Below are 17,140 nucleotides of genomic sequence, written 5' to 3' on the forward strand. Positions count from 1 at the left end.
AAGTGAGAGCACAAGACTGGCACGGGGGACGCGAGTGAATGGCCTGAAAGTGGTAAAACAGCAGGGTTTTTCTCCCCACTCCATACACGTCGTCAGTGTGCCGACAGGGGTCCTGGGGCTGAGTGGTGCAGGGCACCAGGTCCTTGCCTGCAACGAGTCTGTCGTCTAGCAGGCACAGGCAGAGTAAACCAAAAGTTGCACAAATAAAAAATGGCAAAGCCTAAGGACGCTGAAGGAAAGCAAAAGGACAGAAAGGCACGAGACCTAATTTATACGTGGGGAGGGGTCCTGGAAGTGACTTGGAAGCCAAGAACTGAGGCTGGGTGAGTCAGGCCAAGTGGAGCTCAGGACAGAGGGGCTACGTGAGGCACAGGTAGTGCAGGTGGGGGGCGGCCAGAGGCCCTGAGAAGGCTGTGTCACTGGCAGCCTGCTGAGTTCCAGGGGATGAGCCCAGAAAGGCACAGAAGGACACAGAGCCCACGGGTGTCCTGAAAACATCATTTTATCCTTCAGTCTGTTCGGTCCTGACCTCCTGCCATGGATTTGCAAACAGAAGAGGAGGAAGAAAGGAGGTGAAGAAGACAGGAGAACGTTTCTCATTGTGAAATCCAAATAGGAGTGCCAACCATGAGGAGCAGAGGTGTTCCTGTCACCAAGAGGGGACACGCCTGAGAGCCTCCCAAGTGAGGAACTCCCCCCAACCTGTCATTTACCACAACGCTCCCCACAAACGCTCGGGTCATCTGGGCTAACTCATCCATGCTTCTGGCAATGCTGTGTGACCTTGGCCATGCCAGCTGACCCCTCAATGACTCAGCTTCCTGGTAGTGAACTTGTAAAAGGTCCCCAGCAGGAAGGAGTCAGAGTCATAAACAGGGCCTTCCAGAAGCATCTGCTACATGTCTCCCCTTGATTCCAGGGTGGGGCTGTGACCATTCAGCATTTCTGGAATTGCCCGAATGAATGGTTTGCAGCCTTTAAGCATTGTACTTGGAGGTTTAAGTAAATCAAACAGACTATAATTTCTAGGCAGGCACTCTGGGATGCAGGGACCCCAAATGGTATATTGGCAGCTGACTCTGGTCCCTGCTCCTCAGCCCCCCTAGCATTCCAAGGCAGGGGTCTTCCGGTGTCCTCCTACAAACAGAAGTGCTTCTCCCTCTATACATTCCAAGTCAAAAGGGGGTGCCCAAAAGTAATACTGCCCCATGGAAATAAAGAGTGGAGGGACACCTGGGTGGCTCAGTCGGTGAAGCGTCCGACTTCGGCTCAGGTCATCATCTCACGGTTCGTGGTTTTGAGCCCTGCGTCAGGCTCTGTGCCGACAGCTCAGAGCCTAGAGCCTGCTTCAGATTCTGGGTCTCCCTCTCTCAGCCCCTTTCCCGCTCACACTCTGTCTCTCTTTCTCAAAAATAAATAAACATTAAAAAAAAAAAGAAAGAGTGGAAAAAATTTAGAATCTTGCCATTTTACAGATGAAGAAACTGAGACTCGGACAAGTGACATGTTTTTCTCAAGGTCACTCAGCTGGTGGGCCCCTGGTTACCCTAAGCTAATTATAATTCACCCTAAAATACAAATGTTTCATGTGCCTGTGTTCACAAAGAAAAGGCTTTTTTGCCTTGCCTTTTTCTCAGTTCGTTCCCTGCCCTCCAAGCTCAAGTCCTGAGTTGACAAAGTTCTCCCTGTCCCTTAAACTGGCTGCTCACAGATCAGAAATCTGTTTTCAATTTAAAGCAGTTCCTGGTAAAAGTCCAGCTTTGCAGTGACTTTCGGTTCTTAGGGTCTAGAAGAGAATTTCAGAAACTTTCTTGTGACTGGATTATCAGAAAATACAAAAGGTCCCTGAAAGAGACACCCACGGGAGGTCTGAAACGAGACTTTCCAACTCAGGGTCAGGGGCAGCACCACCAGCGGGCTCAGCAGCCTGTGGAAGGACAGTAATGGAAGGTGCTACCACCTGAGGCCATCCTGGCTACATCGCCATCACCACAAACTGCACGCACTTCAGCCCCTCCTCCACCTCCTTCGGAAACTTGGAAGATTCTTCTAGAAGCACTGAAGAAGCTAGGAGTCTTCCAACGTGCCAATATACTCCTTGTTGTTATTACACTGTTTTTACAGTGAAAAGTCACTTTTGAGGCTGATATTCTTAAAGCTCTAAGTGCCAACCATAAATATTCAGTAATTTGCAAAGCAAGTTCACGTATGCTTCACCCTTCCTGGCCTGCGTGAATACGTGTACGTTAATTCAGTTTATTACCTGAGAAGCCAGGAAAAAGGTTATTATCAAAGATTCCAGGGGAAAAAAATTAACACAATTACATTAAGAGAGAGCTCTCTAGTCTCACGTACTTTTTAGGATTTTAACCATTTCACCATTTCACTGATGGCTCCTGTCCCGACTGGGCACTTTCTATGGTATAACTTGAACCAGATCAAATCTTGGCTTCTATCCCGACCATTTCTTCTGGATAACAGCTCAGCATTGTCTAACGACACTGAAAAGGCCCACACACGTCCTCCTTCAAAACACTCAGCAAATAGATTTGGTAACAAAGACCTCCTGTGCCAGGGGAATCCGCAGACACAGAAACAGAGGGCTGGCCTCGGGGTCAGCCGATTCTTGTCCATGTCACCGGACTGGCCTTTTACAGAAACACGACTCGGTTTCCAGAAGCTGCGAGCTCCAGGAGCTTCTGTCTAAACCTGGCCTCATACAGACACCAGGGGAACATTCCTCAAGTTTCAGGCTCTTTACCAAAACTGCCAGAGACTGATGGACGAGCCGAGGGACTGTACTCCGCGTTTTATAGGAAGCACCACCACCACAGGAGCCAGAGAGGCTAAAAAGGAAAGAGAGGACAGGGTAGAGTGTTCAGCTACATAGTTGCCTTTAAAAAGTGCTAAGGAGGGGCGCCTGGGTGGCTCAGTCGGTTGAGCGTCCGACTTCAGCCCAGGTCATGATCTCGCGGTCCGTGGGTTCGAGCCCCGCATCGGGCTCTGTGCTGACAGCTCGGAGCCCGGAGCCTGTTTCAGATTCTGTGTCTCCCTCTCTCTCTGACCCTCCCCTGTTCATTCTCTGTCTCTCTCTGTCTCAAAAATAAATAAACATTAAAAAAAATTATTAAAAAGTGCTAAGGAACGCCATGAGAAACTGAGTTTCAAGGAAAGGTCCAGGTGCTGTGGGGCTCCAGATCAATCTCACTGTTTGTTGAGTCTTTCTCTCATAACCCTACAAACTGTGACCTGTGCCAGTAAAGGTCATTCAGGCAAACCCTAAACCTCCACGAGTCATGTGACTGTATTTAATTTTTAGCCACTTCTCTGGCTGCTGCTGCTGCTGGCATTTGCCACTAATGCTACCCATTAATTATGAACCAATTAGGAGCAGAAATGCCTTTGACATGACAGCTTTCCTCCCTTCCTCCTGGTTTCCGCCCTCCTCGGGGCTTTAGCGCTGCGGTAAAAGTTCCTACTCAGGGAGGAAAAGCCACCAGGCAGTCGCTGAGTGGGCCAAACGGAATTAAAATCCCAGAACACGGGGGAGGAAAAGAAGAAATTTCAGAAAACAGGGGGAGAAAATTTCAGAGCCGGGGGGGGGGGGGGGGGGGAGCAGGTCCCCTGTGAAGGCCCCAGTGTGGTGACCTCAAACCACAAAAACTGTCTCTGCAGATTCTGCAGTCAGGAGGCTCAGGACAGAACCCCAAAATCAGAGTGTCAGAGGGGTGCGAGTGTCCTGCTTATGGCCAGGCACCTCGGGGACAGGAAGTGACAGCCTAGGGGAGAGAATCACATGGTTTTGTTCGAGTATCTCTGTCTCCTTTGGTCTAGATATGGATACTGAGCCATTGCCCCAAGGGGCCCTTTCCTGACCCTTCTGGATGAGGTTCCGGGCCCCTGAGGACAGGCTCAACACCTCCTACAGGAACGACTCATCCATACGTCTGTCCTCCGGGCCACACAGGGACTTCCGTGGGCAGAGACCGCAGAGGTGTCTCGAGCCTTCTGGCTCCCTCATGCCCAGCACCCGTGCTCACTCTCCACGTGCTCCCCTCCTTAATTAATTTGGTCACCGAGTGAAGTCCAGGGGCCGAAGTTACATTTTTGCAAATGCCTTTCAGCTCTTCCACGTTTCTACGAACCGAGCTGACGCAAGCCCACATTTAGCAAATAAGCCGTGGAGACAGTGACTAAGGAAAGAGACCGACTCAGTTCTTCAGTTAAAGACACGCCCCGGGTTTGCCACACACGTACACACGCACCGACGTCTTTCCTTTGGGAAGGCTTCCCTGCTCTGGTCGGACTCCTTAGATCTGCTCATCAACTCCTTTCGTCCAGGCTCGTGACGGCCCTGGGACATCCCCGGGACATGCCCCGCTCCAGCGGAGCGGCAAGGCCTGGCGCGTCCCCCTCCCGAGCAGGCCTAGCTGGCAAGCTTCCCGTGGGCTGCTGGCGTCTACGGCCAGGCCCCGGGCAAGCGAGGCGCCAGCACTGCCCTCAAAGCGGGCCGCACGAGGAGACGAGGACCGGAGGACCTCGAGACAAAGGCGTCTGTGTCTTACCTCCTTCCCCTCTTACTTTCCTGTGACCACAGTCGTGAACAAACAAGGAAAACCGAGACACGAGGGACCGAGATGGGAAAATCCCCAGCCCCATCTGCCTGGCACGCAAGGGGCGGACTCACTTAAAAAAAAAGGACAAGCGAGCACGTAAAATGCGAACCCCCCCCCCTCCCCGAGATGAACGGGGCCCGACGTCCCCTGCACGTGGCCTAGTCACTCACTAGCCTCAATCTCAGGAGCCACACGCAGCTCCTCCCCGTGCCAGCCCGACGGAGTCAGTGTTGGGTGTGTTGTTTTGAGCATGCTCGGAGTACTACCCGGCGAGAGAGGTGGGAGCAGGCTCCCGCCTGCTGGTCTTTCCTCAACAGATGGGAGACACTGTGTAAGGAGAGAGGTGAAGTGCCCGCGGCCACGCAGCTGCGGCGAATCCTACGGCGGCTGGAAGAAGAGCCCGTATTTTCCATTGCAGGGAGCAAACCTTACCCCTTTAACAGGATCCCAGTCTGATAATAAATACCATGACCTGGCACCTGCAGACAGCTTTATACCTTTTCAGCAGCAGAAAGGCTCGTTCACTGCAAGCCTGGCCATCCTTTCTTCCTGGATGCACTAAGTAGACCTACCAGGAAGGTAAGTCAGGCATCGCTACTCTTCCCCGTGTAAGATAAGAAAACTGCTGCCCTAGATCACGGAACTCTGATGTAGAGCTCATGCCAACAGGCCATCTTTATACCATGATTTGCAAAACGATTCTCAGGCCAGTCCAAATTCAAATCACTATACGGAGCCCAACTTTTCAACTCCCTGCTGAAAAGAGAAGGTGCCTCTGCAATTCACTCCAGAGAGTGAAGCCACGACTTACCTACAGCAATAACCATTTGTCATCATCCCCTTGCCCTCTGTACTGGAGTAGCTGACCAAAGAACTCCTACGTATGTGTTGGAGCCCTGCATTCCACACCATACTTTCCCTGCTGGCTCTCCCTTAATTCCAATCCCTCCCTCCCAATAACGTGGCTGGGGCCGCATCATCTGCTCCTCTCAGAACCCAGCCCAGGGGCTCTGCTGCCATTAACATGTGAGTCTACTCCCCACCTCACTTGTTGCTGTCACCTGCTCCCTTCCACATTCTCCCCCCTTAGCTCTGGTGTAGCAGAAAATGCTATTTTTCTGAAGCTGAGTTTTCTCATCTGTGAAACGTGAAACAGTACATGCCTTTTCCCACCTTCAAAGGAGAGCTAAGAGAATCAAACGACAGAATGCAGATCGAAACAATACAAAAATACTGCAATATACAAGTGCAGAAACGTCATACAGGCATAGGCAGGCCTTCAAGTAATAACGCTTTTAGAAACGATAAAGGAGCTAAAACGAACTGAGTGCTTACCAGGTACCCGACGCTATTCTTAACACTCTAGGTGTGTCATAATTCAATATCATAATTCTCATAGCAACACTGAGGTGGGTCCTGTTATTATCCCTGTTATTACAGATGAGAAAAATTAGGCACAAAGAGGTTTGTCTGGGCACCGTCCCCAGGCAGTCTGGCCCCAGACCCTGCGCTGTTAACCTGAGCTGCTCTCAATCATTAAGTGTATTGCCTCTGATACGATCTGTCATTATCTGGGCAGGTCAGGGTTTAGAAAAGCTGCTCACAAATGGGATCCCACCTGATCCCAGCCCCGTCAAATAGGGAAACAGCAATGTTAGTCTAAGACTAATATTAGGGGAGTCTGGGTGGCTCAGTCAGTTGGTTGACCCCCCAATTCTTGATTTTGGCTCAGGTCATGATCTTACAGTTCCTGAGATTGAGCCCTGTGTCCAGCTCTGCGCTGAGAGCTTGGAACCTACTTGGGATTCCCTCTTTCTCTCCCTCTCTCTCTCTCTCTCTCTCTCTCTCTCTCTCTCAATGCCCCTCCCCCACTTGCATATGCACGCTCTCTCAAAATAACTAAACATTTAAAATAAAAAATAGGGGCACCTGGGTGGCTCAGTTGGTTAAGCATCCAACTTCAGCTGAGGTCATGATCTCATGGTCCATGAGTTTGAGATCGGTGTCGGACTCCGTGCTGATAGCTCAGAGCCTGGAGCCTGCTTTGGATTCTGTGTCTCCCTCTCTCTCCGCCCCTTCCCTGCTCACACTCTGTCTCTCTCTCAAAAATAAATAAATATTAAAAAAAACTGGCGGGGGAGGGGCACCTGGGTGGCTCAGTCAGTTAAGCATTCAATGTTGGTTCAGGTCATGATCTCATGGTTCACGGGTTCAAGCCCCACGTTGGCTCTGTGCTGACAGCTCAGAGCCTGGAGCCTGCTTCAGATTCTGTGCCTCCATCTCTCTCTGCCCCTCCCCTGTTCACATTATGTCTCTCTCTCTGTCTCTCTCTCTGTCTCTCTCTCTCTCTCTCAAAAATAAGTATTTAATTTTTTTTTTAATTTCTTAGATAAATAAAATGAAATAAAACATAAAAAGAAAAGACTAGTATTAGTCTATTAGACAAGGAGGCACTAGCCTAGAGAAGTAACTTGGCCAACGTTTCAAAGCTGGCCAATGGCAGGACCAGGACTTAACTTCCTAGGGCCTACCCTGCCCCAGTTGGGTGCCCTTTCTAGGGGCCTCAAGGCCAGCACAAGCCTGAATGCACACACACCCCTGCCCAAAGGAGCATCTCAAATGTAGCCCTTATAGCCAGACCAGGGAACAAAAAAGCAGTCACTATGAGAGATCAGGGCAGGGCTTTTGCCAGCCAGACCTCGGGTGCCAGTGCTCTGTGTCTCTCGCCCGATGCGTCCCATGGATCCAGAAGCCCCAGAGAAAGTCCTCTCAAGTGACACAAAGCTGCAGCCCCTCAACTTGACCCAAAAAGGGCCAGACATTTCTAAAGCTGTTATGCAATTCTTGCTTCAACCAAGCTGCTGCTGGGATCTCTATTTCAACACGTTTTGTTTTCTCTTCAGAGAGAAAGCATGAATGTGAAACCATAACACCTCTTAGTGACCAGACAACGGCCCTTCCCGACCGTCTGGGATTACTGGTAGGGTGGAGGATGTTTTCAGAGTTACCTTCTGGGAGCCGATTTCAGCTTCCAGAATGACTAATGACCTCAGGAGCAAGGAAGAGGACTGGGGGGTGGGGGGGCGGGGGGCGCATGGTACAACTGAGGGCCACTGTCTCCTCCAGGGGAAGGAGCCAATTCAAGATTGCTCAGCAAAGAAGCCCAAAACAATGCTTCCCGGCAGGCTCCAGACCTGCAAGATGGCAGCCTGAGGTCCAGAGTCCAGACACCCCAGACCTTGTGCCTATTTGAAAGCAAATACCAAGTTGGGCCATTCTTCTTTTCAGAGAGAGCCAGTCCTGCCACCTTAGCTCAAGGTCTAATTATAGGGAGCAATGCCCTGGGAACAGGGGCCGGGACTTATTTTTGTTGCCTGATGTCTAGCACTGAGCCTGGCAGGGAAGGAGCTCAGTAAGGGGGAATGAAGTGGGTGGCCAGATGAATTAACAGCCTCACTGGGGGAAACACTGAGACTTGCGAGTTCTACTGCAAAAAAAAAAAAAAAAAAAAGACAAAAGGGCTGAGAAAGTCTTTCTGTGGGTAAGATCCACATGGATTCAAAAACCACACACACACACACACACAAATAAAAGTAAAACTAGCATTTTTTAATAGCATATTTCAAAGCACTTTTGTCCCCACGTCTCTGTAAAACAACTGTGCCTGCATCCATTCAACCGGTATTCACAGAACAGAATACCTTTATCTGTCTTGCTCTGGCCAGCACGTCAGAGCAGGAGAGGCTCTGGGTATCTGCACACCACTCAAGGTTCAGGCTTTATTCTGAAAGCAACTAGGACAGCTGGGGGAGTGGGAGGAGAGAGACACCATGTGACATGAGAGGCAGCCGATGGGGCTGGGCCTCAGCCCCCCTTGTGGGCTCTGCGGCACTTGAAGAACAGGCTGGATTTTCCATTCCAACCAGCTAACCTTACCTTTTAACAGGATCCCAGTTTGATAATGTCATGCCCTGGCACCTGCAGAGAGCTTTATACTTTTTAAATTGTGTTCACTGTTTAAGCGCGGTTCACTGCAAATCTGGCTGCATTTTCTTCTTAGAGGCAGTAACTGGACCTGAAAGGTGGGCAGGACGGGCACTGTGACTCTTCCCTGCTCAAGAAAACTGCAGCCTGCCTAGAAGCTGGAGGCCTCAGAGGTGAGGATGACCAGGAGTGACTGACAGTAATTTATTCAACAAATCCTTAACTGAGCACCTACTATGTGCCGGGTGTGGTTTCTGGCAATGGGAACAAACGAGAGAACAAAAGAGCAAAAGATTCCCACCCACCGGGAGCTTACATTCAAATAAGGGGAGACGAACCATAAATAACATACAAATAAATGTACAAAGAATACAAACAATAAATAAAAGTAAAGGGCACTGTGTGTTAGAAGGTAACACACGCGGTGGAGAAAAACAGCGGAGCCCGGCAACAGGGAAGTGAGGGCAAGGAGAGGGAGGGCGTACTTAGTCGTGACTCGGGTGGTCAGGGAAGCCATCACTGCAAAGGAGACAGTGAGTCCCCTGAACCGAGGTGGCCCCAGCGGGAGGGAGAAGAACAAATGAAAGAGCTATCACAGATGCAGAAACGGAAGGGTCCTGGAAACATACAGGGGGAGGGGGGAGAGTGGGCAGAGGCGAGAGGAAAGCTGACCAGAGTCGCCACGTTCCTGAGGGAGGGGGCCCAGGCGGGAGCGTGGCCATCATGGTCACCGAGACAGCCAAGTGTGCGACATGGCTGTGAGGCAACAGGACAGCCGGCTCCCGGGAAGACGGGACCGGAGACACCAGTCCGCCAACTACGAGTTATCAGGACCCAGGCAGAAACGGAGACACGTGTCCTGAGGGAAGAAAAGAGGGTGGCGGGCTGGCTTCCAAGGAAGACCAGGCGGCTGCCCCACATCAGAGGGGCCAGGAAAACGACGCCTGGATTTATTAGCAAGGAGATCACCAGCAGCTTCCGTGAGGGTGCAGCAGAGCGGTGGGCACAGAGCCAAAGGCCTGGCCGGTGGGGGGGGGGGGGGGAGGAGGGGGTGGACAGGTGAGGAAGGAGAGGCCGAGTGCCCACGTTCCTCTCACAGCGCTTGTTATTTTACGGAGAAAAACCCTTGGGGCACAAGGGGTCAAGGTGAGATGTGTGGGGTCTGTCTGTTATTTAAGATGGGACAAGTCTGGGCTGTACCGATGCTTTTAGGAGGGAATCGCTGGTCGGGGGGAGGGCGAAAGATACCGAAACTGAGTTAGTCAGGAGACGACCGAAACGACTCCCATCGTGACCATTCATAGAGCACTGGTGCAGCAGACACTGCAGCAAAAGCTTTATCTGCACTGCCTCGTTTAAGTCTGTCCCAGCCTTCTGTCCGGGTAGGCCTTGGCATTAACCTCCCCACTCTGCGGACAAGGAGACTGAGCTGAGACAGGCCCCTAATGTGCCCCAGGTGCAGAGCCAGGATTGAAACGCAGGTGTATGTGGGAGGTCCCCACACACCCCCTTGCCCTAGGCCCGCTGGTTCATCTTTGACAGAGGAAGGGCCCTCTTACCTTAACGACAGTAGGAAGGTGGGGAACGGCACACTGGTTGGAAGGACAGTGACAGGAAGGTGAGCTTGACTGGGGTCCTGGTTTCTCTATGAACTAGAGCAAGCAAGATGCCGCGCAGAGGCTGAAAAAGCAGAGGGATGGGAGTTTGAGAAGCAAGAGCATGGTCTGGAACGGCTGTTGAGACTGACCAGAACCCACAGCAGGACAGGCTGAGGGCCCCGGAGGCGTGGGCATACACGGCACCAAAGGAGGCAATATGGGGCTTTTCTCCGGAAGGGCTCGGTTGCCCCGTGGGTCGACGGGTCATCCAAGACCGGGGTGTGGGCAGGCAGGTGGGCAAGACCGGGGTGTGGGCAGGCGAAGGCAGGAAACGAGAGGCCCCGGGAGTGGATGCACGGAGTGGGTCATAGGCCCCGGTCTGGATGAAGGCGACAGGGACAGGCTGAGAGAGAAGAGAAGAGGCTGAGACCTAGTCCAGTGTGGCCTGGCTGAGACATCTGGACTCAAGACCTCCAGGTGGAAAAGGTGGGGGTTAGGACGAGGCCCCACGGAGGTAGACGCCATCAGCCTGAGGGGCATAAAGAACGCAGGGATTTGGATGTTAGTCGGGCAGTGGCCAGGAGGTGATGACAGCATTCATTCGAGGTGGGAGCAGTCTGTGGGCCAGATGCCAAAGCCCCGGGGGTGGGGGGGAAGGGGCTGCAAAACCACATTGGTGCCTACGACCCCCGGGGAGCACTCACTGCACCGCAGGTGCTGTCCTCGGTGCTTTAGGGACTTAACCCTCACAGTCACTCACAGGCAGCAGTACCGCCTGCCTCCTTTTCACAAACAGGGAACACAGCACAGACAGGAGAAGGGACTTGCCCAAGGCCACACTAAGGGGAGCCAGGGCCCAGTCCACACAGTCTGGCTCAAGGGTCCCTGCTCCTCACAAGTCCGCCTCCTGCCCCTCAGCGTAAGTCAGGCTGGAGGCGGAGGCGAGCAGGCGACAGGAGAGAAGAGGGAGGAGAGGAGCATCAAAGGAGGAGAGGCTGGTAAGAGGCTGGTGGATAACAGTGCCTGGGTTTGAGCTGATGGGAATCCTACAGGAAGGAGCGGCCTCAGGAGAAAAGCTGAATTTCTCTCAGCTCAGGCAGGCAGAAGGAGCACAGGGCGAGGCTATGAGGGAGCTTGTTACAAGGCACTTCCGTAGGGTCTGACCGATAACGAGGGAAGACGAAAGCAATGGACAGCTGGGTCAGGAGAGAGAAAGCAGCAAGAAAGTTAGTGTCTGCCTTTCACAAAGAAATGACACCTCAGAGAAGCTAAGTGTCCTGCCCCAACCAGTAAGTCAAAGACTGGGCTCTGAATCTCCCCAGGATAGTTCTCTGAGGGTGAGACATCCGGCTCAGAAAGAGATGGAGGGAAGGCTTATATAGTTAAAGACAACGGGATGAGATACTTCTGCCCTATGAGAAATGTCAGCCGTGAACACCCCAGGTGGAGGAGGGGAGGGGAAGGGCCGGCTTAGGGCTCACGGTGCTTCCTGAAGCGCCCGGAAGCACCCGGCAAAAAACAGCATGACTGTAGGCATGTGTCTGCAGCCAGCACCCATGAGGCCAGAGGGCTCACTGAGGTTTAAAAAAAGAAAAAGAAAACTCTCTGAGAAGGAAATGTTGGGTACTAGGAGAGATATGAAGAGAGCCAGAATGTTCTGGGGTTTACGAGAGACTGCCAAAGGCTTCATTCAACACACAGAAGCCAGTTCATCCAGTGGGTTGGGGAAGGGCAGCCCAACTGGAGTTGGAAGGGGGGGTCAAAAACCCATAAAAAAAAAAAAAGGGAAAGTGGGACTACAGTTGGTCATTGCTCCAAAGAGCAGATGGGACAAAAGTCCTCATGAATGAGATGGCCAAAGGTGGTGAAAACAGGCCCAAATGAAAACCAGGAAAAGGCAGGGGAAGAACACTCCACAGAGCAACGCCCTCTCTTCCCCTGTGACATGTGCACACCCCTGAGTGCTTTAAAGGACCCAGTCGGTGAAATCCCCCATGAAGCCCCCACTGCCCCTGTCTAGAGGTGAAGGCGCCGTCTCTGCCCACTAGAATCCCAGGGGCACCCCCTCCAGCCCTCTGTCCCAGCCCACCCCTCCCCCACTTCCGGGCAGACAGGGCTGGGTCAGATCCGCCCCCTCCTCCAGCGGCAGGCCTGCAAGGTGCAGATCCCGGCTCTGGGCAGCAGCACGGGTGCTCACGAGGCAGAGAACAGGACCCGAGTTCAAGGGCACTCCTTTCTTGACTCCCTGGCCCTCCCAAATGCACCTTTTAGAAAAGCACCTCCCACTTAACGACAGAAAAGAACGGAGGGGAGGGATGCGAAGGAGACAAGACAGGAGAAGAGAAACAGAAAAATCATTGTAATTTTCTCGCAAGAACTAGAGCAATTTGGGATTTCACGCCCTTTTGAAGCTGAATGGCATCTACTGAACTGCACTGGGTTTTGAAAGCTCTGACGTGGGTGGGAGGGGACTCTGCCTGAGCGCCCTTCCTACCAGTCAGCCTGCACGGCTAGGCCCCGGTGGAACAAACTCCGGGGTGAGGAATGCCAAGCCCTCCTGGCACCTGCCTGGCTCACTCCTGCTCAGAGCTCAGCAAGGCCAGCGACGGAACCACCCCCCCCACCCCCCCCCCGAGGCCAACCGAGCTTTCCAACGGGCTCAGCACCCACGGGCTCCTAGAGAGAAGCCTGAGCCTCACACCCTCGCCATCAGCGCCACGGGCCCGGCTGGGCAGGAGGCCTTCTCCCAGCAGAGTGAAGGGCAGCATTTCCCTGACTAGCAAAGCAAACGAAGGTCTGAGAAAGGGTCAGCGGAAGTTCCCTCGCTTCAAATCTTTCCTGTTTCCTTTTGCCCCTGCTTTCACCACCACGGGACTCAGCATGGTCTAGAGTGGTGTGCCTAATCTGGATGGAATTTCCTCCTCCACCCACCTGGCATTCTCCCCACGGTCTCGAGCGTTCCCGACCAGGGCTTTTCACCGCCACCCCCACGTGCTGGTCTAGGTGACCATGCCCCTTGCCACTGTGGAGCGCCGGCTAGAGAATCGTGGGGAACCTGCTGCAAAAGTCCCAGTTGGAAAGGAATGAGTCATCGCTACCAGTTGGCAAAAGCCCTGCAGAACCCTCGTGTTCCCTACCTTGGTACGATGCAGGGGCTCAGAACGGATGGGAGGGCAGGGTGGCTGGACCCTTCATGGGTTAGTAAGCACTCACACTCCACCCCTGGGGACTGAGAGAAGAAGGCACAGGAAGAAGCAGTGAAAGTCTGCGGAAGGTCTTCCAAATAATGCTTTAATAATCACAGGCTGTCGCGACTGGAGCTCAAGAGGCATTAGTGCCCATCAGGTTCAGTGTTCTTCATACTTTCTGGGGCCATAAACCCCAGTCGGAAGAGCGTTTTGCACAGCCAGCCAGGGAATACACACACACACACACACACACACACACACACCAATTTCACTAAGCAACACTCTCCTTACTGCATGCCACACACACTTAAATTCTGAACTCTCACCAATCTGTCTTTCTTAAAATGTTGATGCCATTAATGAGTCACAACACACAGACTGAAAAACACAGGTCATTAAAATGACACGGGGGGGGGGGAGGGGATGGGACTTCATGGGAAGGCATAGTGAACATAATACTTTAAGGCATTAGTAAGGCTGGCCTTCTGCCCCTGTGGCCACAAAAGCAAGGAGGACAGGCTCAGTGGTGAAAGCGGCCAGCACCAGGTTCCATGATCCCCACCATCTAGGACAGAAAAACTAGAAAAAGCAGGCCCACTCGATACTCTCACTTAACGTCACATGATCAAAGTTCAAACTGTGTGCCTTATAAAATTAAAGAAAACGTTTTCTTCCAACCTACAGTTCACACTGACTTGGCTTCAACCGTGATAATTATTGGGAATGTCAAGTATCATAAAGGAGGACGATGGGTGTTCTGTGTACATACAAAGGGGGACAGGTTAAGAATGGGGAGACATACTGAACTGGTCCACTGCCCCCACTTTCCAATGACAAAACTAAGGCACAGAACAGTGCCTAAGTCATGAAGCAAGTTAGGGGCAGGGCTGCAAAGCCTACCTAGGGCTTCTGACTCCATTACTCACCGTCTCCATCACCCAAAACATTTAAGCACACAGTCGAGGTCTCCCCAAATGGAGCATTTTTCCATGACTGAAGCATGGACGCATCCCTGATAGGTCATGCTGGGCACGGACAATTCTGCTGATCTTGGCAGACCTTGGCACTCTGCTGCAGCCCCCCCTGGGCTCATGCGATGACTCATGCCACTTAACTTTCTCTGTGCCTTTTTTCTCAGCTGAAATATGAAAAGAATAATCCTTGCTACCCGCTTCCGGGAAAGTGGTGGTGAAAAGCGAGGTGCTCTAAAAGCAAACCTGCATGCTTAAAAACAGAAGAACTCCTTAATGATTAGCTAACCCAGGCCTTCAGTTTACAGTCAAGCCCCGTAAGGCGAGTGACTTATCTAGGACAGCCAGACCAGCTCCAGCTACCGCATGCACCCTGTTACCTCTATCCACAGGTGAAAACTGCTAAGTAAAGTAACACTAAGTACACAGTGACATCTGTAGCCAAACAGACAACGTCTACAGGGCAGGAGGAGGGGCAGGGAAAAAACTAAACAGAACACACAACTTAAACATGTAAAACAAATGCCTCTTTAGGGTGTTGAAAAGGGAGTTGAAAAGGCATGATTAATTATTTCTAATCCTAAAGATAAGCTACAGTGATGCGCTAAAGCAAACTCCGCAAAATCTCTGAAACGGTAGAGTTCCTCGATAGAACGTTCATCTCTGAGATGCTGTGGGTCTGGTGCCTGCTCCAATAACACCTCCCTGCCTCTAACTTTTTAGATACTCTGTCCAAAGGCACTGGAGACAACAGCTTCAAATATGGGAAATTTTATTACATGTGAGGGATTCTTTGCTATACAAATGCTACCTGGTATCTGTCCAGGGTCTTCCCTGGAGAAGCTTTGAAAGCCTAAGTGGCAAGATCTCTCCACTGCCCTCCATAACCCTGGCAGCAAGGACCATGCCCTTCATTCCCTGCTGGGATGCTGGACAAGCCAAGGTTGTGATGGCTCAGGCTCAGCGGCACAGTTAAAGGCTTGGACCTCACCTTTCCTCAAAGGCTCACGCTTTCTCTCACTGGATTGGTGTCTATCTGTCCACTGGCGGCTAGCTCTAGGAGATCTGTCCAGTGCAGGGAAAACCCTCTGAGTCAGACATTCTGGTCCTCACACCTCCAGTGTGGGGCCAGCATCAGCAAGAAGATAACAGCTGCAGTGAGGGAGTGCTGTGAGCCCTGCCTTTCAAGATAAGTGCCACCAAAGCACACTGGGGCTGGAGTCCGAGGAGGCAGGTGGAGTATCAGCCTGGCAGGTTAATCAGTTCGCTATCTCTTTGCCTCAGTTTCTTCATCTGTCAATCCCTGGGTTGCTGGATGAATTAGTGGAGTTATGCTTACAAAAGAGCAAGGTGTCAATACCCATATTACCTTCCTGCCACTCGGTGTCCTGGATAGGCGGACAGAAGGCAGCTCTCGGTCTAACAGGAAAACTCCTGGCTAACGCTGCCTCCTTGCAGAAATGCATGTAAAACTACCTGGGGAAGTGACGGGTAAACCGAGTGCCTATTACACAACCCACAGTAAGAGTGGTAGAGCTCACGCTCTCCTTGCCTGCCCGCCTCCCTGCAACAAAAAGAGAAGGCAAATGTCAACGCAGGGCTCGCTGCCTCTAGGCTGCTCAGCTGCCCGAACTCCTGGGGAAGAGGTGCAGAAACCCCGTGAGAAGGGGATCACCTAAGGGCGTCGCTGAACCGGTATCTCCAAGAGAGCTGCTAAGGACCAAGAGAACCCCTACCACTCCTACGCCTCCCCAGAAACCCGGGGAGCAGGAGCAGGAGCAGAAGCACACTCGGGCCAGAGGGCGCGCGGCCGAGCCGGAGCCACGTTTCTCCGCGCCAGCGTGGTTAGCGCTTCCCGGCGGCGAGCTCCCTCGGAAACTGCGCACGTGTGGGCAGCCTTGGCCGCCCTGCACGGACCAGAGGACACCTCTCGCCGCGGCTCGGACAGGGGGCGCGCCGGCGGGAGCCACGAAGAGCTGGGACCCCCGGAGCCCTACGGTCGCGTGGGCAGACGTGGTAAGACTGTGCAGAGCTGCAGCGATCGCTTCCTCGGGCACTCCGCCGCCGCCGCCGCCGCCGAGAGCAGGGGCGCTCGCCAGATCCCCCCGCCGCAGCGCCGCGAGCAGCCCGCGGCGGAGGCAGCGGTGCGGGGCGCCGGCGGGAGCACCCCCGTGGGCAGAGGGGCGCCCCCCGGGGCCCCGGCGCGCGGCGGAAGGAGTGGCGCGCTCGCCGCGAGAGCTGGGGCGCCGGGCCCACGCCCGCCACAGCCCGGAGGAGAGGTGTTTTCGGGGCGCTCCCCCAGGCTGCTCTTGCGCGGGATGCAAACGCACGCGCGCACGCTCCCCTCTCTGCGCCCTCCGTGCCTACAGTCTTCTCGCGCCTCACCTTCACTGAGTCTACCGGGTACATGACCGAGTGCTCCAGGATCCCGGCCATCGCTCCGGCTGTCATGTGGGTGGATAAGGAGGCGCTGGTCGGCAGGTTCTCATAGTCCTCCGACCCGCCGTCCTTGCAGCCGCCGCCGCAGCCGCCGCCGCCATCTCGGCTGTCCCCATCCATCCTGCGCCCCACAGCCTGGCTCCCTACGCCGCCGCGGCGCAGCTCCATCCGCCAGCTCCGCGGGGCGCGGGAGGCTGCAGGAGGTGGGCAGGGAGGGGGAGGGGGCGAAAAACTTCACTTCTTAAAGTGGGAACCACCTCCCCGGTTTTGCGGCGCCTGACGCCATGGCGGGCTGGGGTGGAGCAAAGGGGCCCCAGACACCAATCGCTGGAAAAGAAGAGGCC

The 17,140-nt window shown here is 53.4% G+C and overlaps 1 protein-coding gene across 6 annotated transcripts in view; it reads right to left on the minus strand.

The window, feature by feature from the left end:
- The window catches only part of SLC25A37 (solute carrier family 25 member 37), a 40,218-nt gene extending 23,107 nt beyond the window's left edge, over positions 1-17,111 (minus strand). For 2 of the 6 annotated variants that reach the window (XM_019828422.3, XM_045055380.1), the window contains exons 1-2: positions 16,743-16,880; positions 10,160-10,280 (exon numbers count right to left, since the gene is read on the minus strand). Coding sequence is in view for 1 of the 6 variants with exons in the window: in XM_003984691.6 (XP_003984740.1) it covers positions 16,743-16,964 (222 nt within the window). In the remaining 5 variants the exon portion in view is untranslated. Of the gene's footprint in view, positions 1-2,761; positions 2,784-8,552; positions 8,692-10,159; positions 10,281-16,742 lie in introns of those variants that run through there. The other 4 variants (XM_023252475.2, XM_003984691.6, XM_019828423.3 and 1 more) reach the window with 4 other exon arrangements.
- Positions 17,112-17,140: the final 29 nt, after the last annotated feature.

The sequence above is a fragment of the Felis catus genome, chromosome B1 (genome assembly GCF_018350175.1).
Source record: "Felis catus isolate Fca126 chromosome B1, F.catus_Fca126_mat1.0, whole genome shotgun sequence".
In the NCBI taxonomy this organism is placed as follows: Eukaryota; Metazoa; Chordata; class Mammalia; order Carnivora; family Felidae; genus Felis; species Felis catus.